This window comes from Lactuca sativa, chromosome 6 (assembly GCF_002870075.4).
Source record: "Lactuca sativa cultivar Salinas chromosome 6, Lsat_Salinas_v11, whole genome shotgun sequence".
NCBI classification, from domain to species: Eukaryota; Viridiplantae; Streptophyta; class Magnoliopsida; order Asterales; family Asteraceae; genus Lactuca; species Lactuca sativa.
Genome location: NC_056628.2, coordinates 108386994 through 108400611, shown reverse-complemented (window position 1 = coordinate 108400611; position 13618 = coordinate 108386994). Strand labels below are relative to the sequence as shown.

Below are 13618 nucleotides of genomic sequence, written 5' to 3'. Positions count from 1 at the left end.
AAGCATTGATGAACATTGTTTAATTCTTGAGTTCCACAATAGAAGTAGTCTTTAAAAAAGATATATGCCCGGGGAAATAGGTAAAGAAGATGATCATGTTATTATCCCAATTGAGAATTTAAAGAATGCTATTATTCCTTTCATGAATACATTATATGGGTATATGATTGATAAGAAATTGGCATTCCCAGTGATACAAAAAGAAGTTAGAAGGTTATGGAAGAATGTGGGGCTGGAAGAGGTGTTTATGAAAAATAAAGGATTTTTCTTTTTTAAATTTAGTGATGAACAGGGGATGTTATCTATTTTGGAGGAAAGTCCATGGTTAATGTTCAATAATATGCCTCTATTCCTTTAAAGATGGAAACCAGGTTTGACTTTAACTAAGAATAGTCATGATAAGATACCTGTTTGGGTTAAAATCTATGATTTACCTTTGGAGGTATGGAGTGGAGATAATCTGTGTATTATTGCTAGTAAATTGGGAATTCCTCTCGCTTTTGATTCATTTACTGAAGAGATGTGTTTGGAACATAAGGGAAGGAATGCTTATGCTAGAATCCTAATTGAAATGTCAGCTGAAAAAGAATGGAAGAGAAGTATCGATATTTCAACATGGGATTTTGTAACTAATTCGGCTGTTATTCAAAGATTTGAAGTGGAGTATGCTTAGGTGCCATCTAGATGCATCCATTGTAAGGTTTATGGGCACATGGATAAGATCTGTATGGCAAGTATGAAGGTTAATAATCCAATGCATAATGGGGATAATGGAATTAATAAGGAGGATAAAGGGAAATTTGTGATTGATAATGAAGGGTATATTGAAGTTGTTAATAAGAAAAATAGGAATTTAAAAGATGGAGAAGGCACAAGTAATTCAATGAAGAATTCAAATAATATAGTAACTCAAAAAAACAATGGGAGGAGTAATTTTTCAAGCGTGGGAAACAAATTCAGGGGACAAAATTGGAATAGAGGTGGAAATGGTCGGGGGAAAAATGGGTATTGGAATAATAAAGGGGTGAGTCGCTGGAACTTGGAGAAAAATAAAAGATATGAGAAGGTTTCTGGGCAGTATGATAATAATGATATGAGCTGTAAGGGAGAAATTAAGCAGGGAGAAATTAAAAAGAATGTTAGCGAGAAAGAGGAGAATAAGAAGAAGGTTAAGGAAACAAATAATAGCAATAAAAACAGTTTTGAAGTATTGGGGCTGATTGATGAGGATGTTATAATTGGAATGGAAGAGGATGATAAAGGAGATAAGCTTGGTGTTCATTCTGATAATCAGACTTGTTTTCAATCAGCAATTGAAGATAGCAGATTGAATCATGATTTAATTCATTCTATGGGAATTAGAAAAGAAGATTTAGAAATGGTTAACACTGAAAATAAGATGGATAACAAAAGGAATGATAATAGTGGCAGTAATGGTGGTTCTTCTCAGGCATTTGAGATGGTAAATGCCAAGAATAATATTGTTATCCAATGATGTCGATTGGTGTTTGGAATATCAGGGGGCTAAATAAAGTTGTTAAGCAAAATGAGGTTATTGATGTTATTAGGGATAATAACCTGGGAATGTGTGCTGTGGTTGAATCCCATGTCAAATGTTTAAATTTAAAGAATGTTTGTAGCAAAACATTTGGTAATTGGGATTGGATTTCTAATAGCAGTTCTTGTGAAGTTGGTACTAGAATAATTGTTGGATGGGATCCAAAATTATTTGATGTTATGGTCATTTCTCAATCTAAACAAGTGATTCATTGCTATGTTAAATTCACTGGTTCTAATTATAGTATGTTTCTTTCATTTATCTATGCTACTTCCAGATATATTGAAAGAAGGGCTTTATGGGAAGATTTGAAAAAATTTAGCCTAACAGTGAAAAAGGAAGTTTGGTGTATTCTGGGTGATTTTAATGTTGCTTTAAAAGATTCTGATTATTCAGAAGGATGTTCTAAAATTTTGAAGGGAGTTGAAGAATTTTCTGAATGTATCAATTTTATTGAAGTTGAAGATTTGAATAGTACAGGATTTCAATTCACTTGGAATAAATCCCCAGCTGGTAATAGAGCTATTTTGAAGAAGTTGGATAGGATTATGGCTAATATGAAATTCATGTCTGATCATCCTTTAGCTCATGCAGCTTTCAGGCCGTACAGAATATCTGATCATTGTCCCGCTGTTTTAATAATTCCGCATTGTTTCATTCTTGGGTTCCACCTTAGAAGTCTATGCAATTTAGCATAGCATTGATGAGCATTGTTTAATTCTTGAGTTCCACAATAGAAGTAGTCTTTGGAATTTAGCAAAGGTTAGATGAGCATTTTTTAATTCTTTTTTTTTTGGAAAGAGCCAAAGCTCAGCAAACTTTATTAAAAAGAATAAAAGAATACAACATCAACCAAAAACAAACAAAACAACCAAAATACAAATTAACCAACCTATCCATAACCAACTACCAAACCATTACCTAAACTCAAGAAATAACCACCCAAAACCCCAAAAAAACCTAAAATCCTTAAAGTAAGCCCAAGGACTTATTGAATGAGGGAAAAAAGGTAACTTCACCCCCTTGCACCTCCAAAAGCTCCAATAAACATAATAATCATAGCAAGGGGTAAGGCCCTTAAAAAAAACCCTCAGTCCAAAGACTAAACTTTAAGACAAATCCAACTAAAACCAAAATCCTCAACCGACAATTCACAAAAATAACCAAACATATTTAAAACTACTAAAGAAAAAAAAACATTGTCATCCTAAGTAGGCTCCAGGAGATGAACAATCCTGCTACTTCTATCCCATTCCTAATTCTTCATCCTCCTCTTAATATTCAGCTTGACACTCTCTTCCTTCCTGTCACTTTAATCCATCTTCATCCAATGCAGTAACTTCCTGCATATAATACAAAAACCAACAAACCGAAAACTAACACCAACACTCCAGGAATTCAGAATAAGTTTCATACTAGACATGGCATCAATCACATGTCTAGGATTCTCAATTTGAATAATCTCATAAAAGATCATATCCAAACTGAAAATCCCAATGGTACAAGTCAAATGATTAGAGAGAGAACTCCCCAACCATTGACAAATTCCGTCAATTCCTTTGTATAACCAAATATTCCAAAATTGCCCCCATCTAATTCCAATACTAAGAAAAATCTCAATAAAATTTCTCCACTGCCAACCCCATCTAAAAAACTCTACCACCATCGACTTCTCAATCTTGAACCTGTTCATCATCGCTTATTTTTTCCTTTCCATAAATGCCCCAATCCTTATATATTCTTTCATTAACCAATTTGTTATTATTTCTTAATCCCAACAGCTTTAACCTAATTTCATTCTCGATACAAGCTATCACTCCTTCAGCTGTAATTCTCCTTTTATTAAAAATCCTAGCATTCCTTTCCTTCCAAATATGGGCCACACAACTCGCAAGAATACATTTATTAATTAAATTCTCACCTAAATCCTTGTAAAACAGCTTGCAGCACTTCAGAATCAGGTCATTCTAGTCTCCCATCACCAATTTAATTCTCATCTTATCACAAAAATGTCTCCAAATAATTTGCGAGAATTCACAATTAAAGAACAGATGATTATGTGAATCAGGAATAAGACTACAAAAAGGACAAAGGAGAATTCCTGATAATTCCCAAACTCTCACACGATCCTGAGTTTTCAATCTATTCAAGATTGCCATCCATAAAATGAAGGAATTTCTAGGAATGCCCTTACCATACCAAACTATTTCCTTCCAAGGAACCTTATTCCCAAAAATATTAATATCTCTCCACACTTGTTTGCAAGAAAATTGTTTGCAATACCCTCCTTATCTCTCCAACCAGCAACATCTCTCATATTCGGATCAATACAAAACATAGGAGCATCCTTTAGACCTGAAAAATTATCAACCCAATTAACTGGCCAAAAATAAGTTCCATAATCAAGCACATCACTAACCAAAGACAAGTCATTAAATCCATTGCTAGTCCATTCTCTTCTAGGAATGATAGAGCTTAAAATACCTAAAGGATGCCACCAATCATGCCATAAAGAAGTGTTCCTCCCATTTCCCACACAAGCAACAGTATGAGGTCTAACAATTTTCCTAATCTCCAAAAATCTCTTCCAGGTCCAGCTCATGCTTTTCTTTTGCAATATATCCCAAAAATTCCTCTTTCCAATGTAATAAGCTTTCACCCATTGCACCCATAAAGAATTTTTGTTATTAACAACATTCCACACATGTTTTGCAAGTAAAGCATCATTCCATTTCCTTAAATTCTTAATTCCCAATCCTCCATACTCTTTAGGTTTACAAACATCAGCCCATTTGATTTTAGCTTTCCCATTAACTTTTTCACCTTTAGCCCATAAGAAGCTTCTACACATCTTTTCAATCTCTTTTATAGTAGCAATGGGAATTTTAAAAATTGAAGCCCAATACACATGAATAGAAGTCAAAACAGAATTAATGAGCTGCAACCTTCCAGCAAACGATAAAGTTTTGCATTTCCAGTTGAAAATTCTCATTCTAATCTTTTCTATCAGTTTCTTGCAATCTCTATCAAAAAGTTTAGTAACACACATAGGAACACCCAAATACTTAAAAGGGAATTTCCCAACATCAAAAGCAAGAATACCCAAGATAATCCTTCTCATATTTGGCTTAACACAACTGAAATAGATCTGACTCTTTTCCATGCTCACCTTCAGCCCAGAAACATTTTTGAACTCATCAAGAGCATCCCTTATAATTCTAGCCGAATTCTCATTACCATAAGAGAAGACCAGTAAATCATCAGCAAAGCATAAGTGAGAAATTTTGAGAAACTCACACTTATTATGATATTTAAAATTCTGGCTATCTTCAATTTTCTTACCAAGAATCATATTAAACACTTCCATCACTATTGTAAATAAGTAAGGTGACAGTGGATCACCCTGCCTAAGACCCATCTTTCCTTCAAAATACCCATGGTCTTCACCATTAAAATTAATCATAAACCACGGGGAAGACACACAAGCCATAATCCACTGTATCATAATCGGATGAAATCCAAACCCTTTAAGACTTCTATTAAGAAACTCCCAATCCACTGTATCATAAGCTTTTTGAATATCAATTTTTAAGGTGCACTTAGGAACCCCCCTCTTATTATTATATCCCACCATCAACTCCTGCACAAGAAGGATATTATCCAAGATCGATCTTCCAGGAATGAAAGCAGATTGATTCTTACTAACAATTTTCCCCAAACAGTTTCTAATTCTATTCACTATAACCTTACTAATACACTTATACAAAGTGTTACAGCAGGCTATAGGTCTAAAATCAGCAACCTTCCTCAGCATATCCACTTTAGGAACAAGAATAATTCTCGTAGCATTTATCCCTTTTAGCAGTTTCCCTGTCCGAAAAATTCTCTCACTGCTTTGCAAACCTCCGATCCAACAATATTCCAAGCACTTTTGAAAAATTTTGATGAAGGGGCACGATTGTCATCAATTTCAAACATCGCTGCTTTAATTTCTTCATCAGTCACCACTCTTATCATATTAGAAGCATCATTCCTGTCCAATCTATTTTGAAAAAATTCTTCATTTAATTCCGGCATAACAAAACCATCCTTACACCCCAAGAAATTTTTGAAATACGAAACAAACTTATCCTTCTTAGCAAGTCCACAAACCTATCTTCCATCTTCATCCAAAACCATCATAATTCTATTTTTATTGCCCCTGCTCTTCACAATACTATGAAAAAACTTAGTATTATAATCCCCTTCTTGAATCCATTTTATTTTAGACCTCTGGAATAAAAGCCGCTCTTCATCATTACAAGCCTCATTAAATTTGAACAAAATATCAGCATGCTCATTCCTGACCTTATAATCATAAGGATTACAATCAATTTCCACCTGTTTACTTTCCAGATTTTTCCTTAGCTCTTTAATACGCTTCCCATATCCTCTGTAGTTATTACAAAGAACCCTACAATGCTTTTTAAGGATCTGACAACCCTTGAACATATAAAACCCTTCAATGTTTTCATCCCAAACTTCCTTAACCATTGGTAAAAATTCTTCCTTCTCAGTAATAAAATTAGCAAATCTGAAAGAAGGTCGCCATCTCATTTTGCTCATTGGAATATTAAGAACAGCAGGACAATGATCTGAAATTCTATAAGGTTTAAACACAGCATGAGCCAAAGGATAATCCGAAACAAATTTCAAATTTGACATCACTCTATCAAGTTTCTTCAACAGGCCCATACTCCCAGCAGGAGTTTTATTCCATGTAAATTGAAATCCAGACGAATTCAGGTCCTCAACTTCTAAACAGTTAATACATTCAATAAAGTCCTCCACACCTTTAGGAGTTTTAGAACATCCTTCAGAATATTCCGAAGGTTTTAAAGCAACATTAAAATCTCCTAATAATCCCCAAGCATCCTTTTTAACCACCAACTTATGTTTCTTCAGATTATCCCATAAATCTCTTCTATCAAGATAATTTGAAGCAGCATAAATAAAAGACACATACATGCTATAATTAGATTCACAGAATCTAACATAATAGTGTATAACTTGTCTAGATTGCGATATCACCATCACATCCACAATTCTAGGATTCCATCCAACTATAATCCTAGTTCTAGCCTCACAACAGCTGTTATTTGACACCCAATCCCATTGACCAAAAGTCTTGGCACAAACTTTTTTAAGATTAGAAATCCTAACATGCGATTCCACCACAGAGCAGATACTATGATTATAGCTTCTAATAACATCTATAACCTCCTTCTATTTAACCATCTTATTCAAACCTCTAACATTCCAGCTCCCTATAGACATCATTGGTGACCAGTAGATTTTTTGGCATCAACCTCCTCTAATGCCAGAGAGTTCCCTACAATATTTTTACTACTCCCCTGATTCTTCAAGTTACCCTTCGCATTATTAACACCAATCTCTATATTATCCTTCTCATTTATCTTAGATGATATCATCATATTCTTCTTTTTCCCAGCAATATCTTCCAATGATACTACATTATCTCCATTCTGCAAATCTCTATCTTTTTCCCCCTTAGTTTCTTCTTCCATTCTATCATAACTGGCTCATCTATCATTCCCAGAACTTCAAAACTGTTTTTATTATTGACTGCTATAATGGGATTACTTTTATTACCATTCCTCATCTTTTCTTCTTCTTTATTGTTAACATTCTTAACTGCATACCCTTGCTTCTTATTTTCCTTTATCCCCTGATTACCCTCCATATTCTGACTATTCCCATACTTCTCATATCTTCTATTCTTTTCTAAATTCCAATGGCCAATCCCCTTATTAACCCAATTCCCGTTCTGCCCTCTTCCATTATCCCCTCTATATCCATTATTTCCTCTAAATCTATTCCCCCTGTTATAATTACTATTCCTCCCATTAAATCTCTGATTATTCAATTGAGAATAGCCTTCCTTAGCTTTGCTTGTACCCTCTCCACTATTATTACCTGTCATCTTCTTATAATTGACCTCCACAAATCCATCATCCTTAACAATTTCCTTTCCTTTATTATTCTTAATTTTCTCTTCACCCCCATTTTTTTACCACTTTTCCTTCATTCAAAGCCGCAAGACAAACTTTATCCACATGTCCAAATATCTTACAATGATTACATCTCGATGGAATCCAAGCATATTCCACATCAAAACTCTGAATAACAGCAGAATTAGTTACAAAATCCCACGTAGATACCTCAATTTTCCTCTTCCATTCCTTATCAGCTGCCATCTCAACAAGGAACCTAGCATAAGCATTTCTTCCTTTGTGTTCCAAACACATTTCCTTAGTAAAAGAATCAAATGCCAGCAGAATTCCTATCTTGCTAGCTATTATACACAAATTATCACCACTCCATACTTCTAGACGCAAATCAAAAATTTTGATCCATACCGGAATTTTATCATGATTATTCTTTGTTAAAGTCAGACCTGGTCTCCATTGTTGTAGGAATAGTGGCATGTTATTGAACATCAGCCATGGGCTTCCCTCCAACACCTCTAACATCCCTTGTTCTAACACCTCTTCAAGGCCCATATTCTTCCAAAGTCTTCTAACCTCTTTCTGAATCACTGGAAATGCCAACTTCTTGTCAATCATATACCCATATAAAGTGTTAGTATAAGGGATACTAACACTTTTTAAATTTTCAATCGGAATGATAACTGGCCCTTCATCATTACCAATTTCTCCTGGTATATATCTAACATCAATTTTACCCTTATGTCTATTTCCTTTTAACACACCAGCATAAGAGTTCACTAAATTCCCCTGAACATCATTCTCCACCAATTTTCCATTTTTAGCAACTCCCAAAATAGAAGGTAAAGTATTAATACTATTAATAACTGTGCCTGGAAACAACTTCCCATTATTATCATTACTACTCTTAGTAATATCCTCCTCCTCCATCATTATTTCCTCATCTTCACTGGTCTCCTCACTTGAATCAACTTCCCCCCCCCCTCTTCTTCTGTACTATCATCTTCTTTATCATCTTCCACCTTATCCTCTTTCTTACCCAAATTTGAATCATCCATATCCATATTCTAAATCAATCCTTTATCAACTTCCTTCCCCACATACCCTTCCTCCTTCAATTTACTAAGAAATTGAAATCCAACTCCTGGAATAAATTCTTCTTTACTGCTAGCACTCTTCTCCCCATCAGTTCTAGTCTTCATAGCTTCATTATCATCCAATTTAGAATTATCATTTTTTTAACATCCATCACCGAAATGGTAGGATTCACCCTAATCATTTCACTAATAACATTCTTCAATTATGAATTAGGGCTCATTACTTCATTACTCACCTTCGAACCATCCCAATTTTTCATCAAATTAGCAGTATTACCAGACGGAATAGTAATTACTTAGGATCTAACCTTCTTAGTATCACCAGACGCCCCATTCTTCAATTCCTTCTCCTTACAATCAGATCCAGGAATAGAAATGTTAGAATCGGACTCCCAAACTGATACAGCTTCCGAATCCTCTTCCGTTTCCTCCTCAGTACCATCTTCATTGTAGTATTCCTCAGCATCCATTGGAGATAATCCATCCTTCTTCTTCCTAGCTCTGCTCTTAATTCTGAAAGCTTTCCCCTCTATTTTCCATTCAGCGTTGCTAATTCCTGATGCAGCAGCTCCAGTCACACTAGGCTTACGACGAGCTTTGTAGATCGTGGCTGAAGATTGCTCAATAACCCCAGGAGGAACAAGATCATTCACCTCCACTTCAGCTTTAGTATATCGAACAGTAGCACTTTTATCCGGAGGTTTAACCTTCACTTCCTTCAATCGATCTGATTTGGATGACGCTCCCATTAAGTCAATGGAAATAGAAGAGAAATTACTTCACCGAAGGAAAGACAGACGTCGGAAAAGCAGCACCGATGAATCGAAACTAGATCGCACCACCGTCAGAGAGAATTTGGGGAAGAGAGAGAAAGAAGAGAGAGAAAGTGAAAAAGTTTAGCATCGTTTAATTCTTAGCATTTTTTAATTCTTGAGTTCCACAATAGAAGTCTATGCAATTTAAGAAAAGCTTTGATGAGCATTATTTCATGCTTTAGTTCCACATTAGAAGTCAATGTAAATTAACAAAGCTTAGATAACCATTGTTTAATTCTTGAGTTCCACAATAAAAGTAGTCTTCGCAATTTAGCAAAGCTTCACAGAGCATTGTTTAATTCTTGAGTTCCACAACAGAAGTCTATACAATTTCAGCAAAGCTTTGATGAGCATTGTTTAATTCTTGAGTTCCACATTAGAAGTCTATGCAATCTAGCAAAGCTTTGATGAGCATCGTTTAATTCATGAGTTCCTCAATAGATGTCTATGCAATTTAAGCAAAGCTTTGATGAGAATTTTTGATTCATGAGTACCACAATAGAAGTCTATGCAATTTAGCAAAGCTTTGAAGAGGATTGTTACATTCTTGGGTTCCACATTGGAAGTCTATGCAATTTAGCAAAGCATTGATGAGCATTGTTTAATTTTTGAATTCCAAAATAGAAGTAGTCTTTGCAATTTAGCAAAGCTTTAATGAACATTGTTTAATTCTTGAGTTCCACAATAGAAGTGTATGCAATTTAAGCAAAGCTTTGATGAGCATTGTTTCATTCTTGAGTTCAACGTTCGAAGTCTATGGAATTTAGCAAAGTTTTGATGATCATTGTTTAATTCTTGAGTTTCACAACACATGTCGTCTTCGCAATTTAGCAAAGCTTTGATGAGCATTGTAAAATTCTTGAATTCCACAATAGAATTGTATGCAATTTAAGCAATGCTTTGATGAACATTGCTTCTTTCTTGAGTTCCACATTAGAAGTCTGTGCAATTTAGCAAAGCTTTGATGAGCATTGTTTAATTCCTAATTTCCACAATAGAAGTAGTCTTCGCAATTTAGCAAAGCTTTGATGAGCACTTCTTTATTCTTGACTTCCACAATAGAAGTCTATGCAGTTTAAGCAAAGCTTTGGCGTGCATTGTTTCACTCTTGAGTTCCACATTAGAAGTCTATGCAATTTAGTAAAGCTTTGATGAGCATTGTTTAATTATTGATTTCCACAATAGAAGTCTACGAAATTTAAGCAAAGCTTTGATGAGCGATGTTTGATTCTTGAGCTTCATAATAGAAGTCTATGAAGTTTAGCGAAGCTTTCATGAGCATTGTTTCATTCTTGGGTTCCACATGAGAAGTCTATGCAATTTAGCAATGTTTTGATGAGCATTGTTTCAAACTTGAGTTCCACAATAGAAATCTATGCAATTAGCAAAGCTTTGATAAGCATCTTTTAATTCATGAGTTCCAAAATAGAAGTTTATGCAATTTAAACAAAACTTTGATGAGCATTGTTTGACTCTTGATTTCCACAATATAAGTCTATGCAATTTAGCAAAACTTTGAGGAGCATTGTTTCATTCTTGGGTTCCACCTTAGAAGTCTATGCAATTTTGCAAAGCATTGTTGTCACACCCCGAAAACCAAAGGCGGAAACATTTTCGGGGTTGACTCCTCGTTGAGTATCAAATCCAATGCACATACTAAAACAGTAAACACAAAACATTACATTACATAATATTGTTTATATTTGGTTGAAAGAAAGGTTATACAAGTGTTATATAAATATATCATATGAACAAAAGCAAAGACGAGTCTTCAGAACGCTCCATCTTCTCCAAAAGGTGGCGGTGTACCTGTCTAACGCTGACCTGAGAATACAAGCAGCTTGAAAATCAGCATAAAGCTGGTGAGTTCATAAGGGGTTTAGTTTTGAAAAGAACGAGTTTCCTTTGCTTTCTAAAAAAGTTGTTGTTCAAGAAAATCCCATATTTTCTTAATAGTTTAGTTATTCGTTTGTTACTTTATTCGTATATGAGTTGTTATGCTATCCCAGGAAAATCGCATAATTTCCTATGTATTAAGTTGTCTATTCATTTCTAATTTCGTTACTAGTTGTTATGTTACTTCAGGAAAATCCCATATTTTCCTATGTGTTGAGGTTGGTCCTTAAGTTTGATTTCGAAGTACTAATGATTACCATAATTGCAGTATTAGTTAAGTATTCTAAACTCTTAGATATCCAACATTCGAATGTCTAACATCTACTAATTTAGTTGTATTTTCGAATATTTGGATTCACCAGAAACGTACATTACAGTATTTTCGATTATTCTGATGATTTCCAAAAGAGTACATTAGTTGTATTTTCGTATCTCTGGCGACATTCTAAGGCGGATGTATTCGAAACTCAGTAGAGGTCCAGAGGCGTACTTTCGTATTAAATTCGAAACTCTAGTGACATTCAAGGCGTACACTAACTGTATATTCGAAGTCTTGGTGTCATCCAAAGGCGTTATTTCGCATTCGTAGTCCTATTTCTATTCGTATTCGCATTCGTTCTATCCTATTAGTTATATTCGTATTCGCATTCGTATTCGTACTAACCTAATAGTTATATTCATATTCGAATTCGTATTCGTAATATACTATTGGTTATATTCGTATTCACATTCGTATTCGTACTATACTATTGGTTATATTCGTATTCGTATTCGTATTTGTTCTATTCTATTGGGTATATTCGTATTCGTATTCGTATTCGTATTATACTATTGGTTGTATTCGTATTCGTATTCGTACTATACTATTGGTTATATTCGTATTCATATTCGTACTATACTATTGTTTATATTCGTATTCGTATTCGTACTATACTATTGGTTATATTCGTATTCGTATTCGTACTATACTATTGTTTATATTCGTATTCGTATTCGTATTCATACTATACTATTGGTTATATTCGTATTGATATTCGTTTAGTATTAATCTTAGTTATGATTAGTATGATTTCTTTTACAAAAAGTAATATAGTTTAAAACACTTTTTAAAGAAATCTGACTTTAGTCTAACTGTTTACCCTGCAATTCGAACCATTAGTTAACACAAATTTTGAAATTAGAAACATACATAAAATGAAACATTGAACTAAAAATAAGTTGAAGTACAAGATTTCCTTGTACTTTTGCTTGTATTCCCCCCTGAAAACATTTGAAAAACATTTGAAAAAGGGTAGGGGTATGAACTCACCGGTTGAGAAACGTCAGTTTGGATCCTAAACGTCAGTTTTGGGTTTGCGAACACACAAGATTCCTATGGATTATGAAATGATACACATTTGTATCTAATTAGGACTTGATTAATTTATTTGTTAAGGATATACACTTCTAGTTGCGGAAACACCCCATTACAAGTGTTTGGAAGGACCCGGGTGACATTTGGGGACACATATAGCTAGGATATTGAGTTTACTCTTCAAGAGTAAACTCATACATGAGTTTTCGGCCCATAACACCTCATCCATATGAATTCACGGCCGTGAACTCTTGGATGGTGTTTTTGAGTGCAAAATGGCTTCATAACAATTGGGAATTAATGCTAGACTTGGATTTTAGGCTTTGGAATGGATTAAAACTCACATAGGGACCATTTATTGGAGTTTACGGAAGTAAACATGGAGTTTACGGCCGTAAACTCCCCCTCACTCTAAGTCCTTGATGATTTGGGTCTTAAATCAATCACATGTGATTCCAATTGATTTTTCCAAGCCTTGTATGGATTTTAGGGGACTTTTGGGCATGATTTTTGGAGTTTACGGCCCATGAACCCCCTCATGGTTGCGAACTCTTTTGAATGGGTGTTTTATATGTTTTAAGGCTTCTAAATTGATGGTAGACACTTCTAGAATTTATCCTAAGGTTTAAAGTGTGTTTAAGTGGCATCTGAACACATTTAGAGGAGTTTACTCCCCAAGAATATGAGTTTACGGCCCAAGCATGTTCTTGGGCAGTAAACTCAAGTTTACTCCTCTAAATTGATGTTCAAGGTGTTCCAAGGCCAAAACCATAATTCTACAAGTCGTATCTAAGCCTTATTGGTGTTTTGGAAGAGTTTAAGGGCATAAAAACCCCTTTTATATGTGTTTACGGCCCAAGCATGCTCCAGGGCCGTAAACACACGAACAA

At 34.7% G+C, this 13618-nt stretch overlaps 2 protein-coding genes across 2 annotated transcripts; one reads left to right on the top strand and one right to left on the bottom strand.

Annotated features, from left to right (window-relative positions):
* The first annotated feature begins 712 nt into the window (after positions 1-712).
* LOC111892008 (uncharacterized) lies at positions 713-1495 on the top strand. Its single transcript, XM_023888064.1, has one exon. The coding sequence runs from the start codon at positions 713-715 to the stop codon at positions 1493-1495; it is 783 nt and encodes a 260-aa protein (XP_023743832.1).
* A 4215-nt stretch (positions 1496-5710) lies between these two features.
* LOC128126854 (uncharacterized) lies at positions 5711-6565 on the bottom strand. Its single transcript, XM_052764995.1, has one exon. It carries the CDS (start codon positions 6563-6565, stop codon positions 5711-5713), a length of 855 nt encoding a protein of 284 aa, XP_052620955.1.
* Between the last annotated feature and the right edge of the window lie 7053 nt (positions 6566-13618).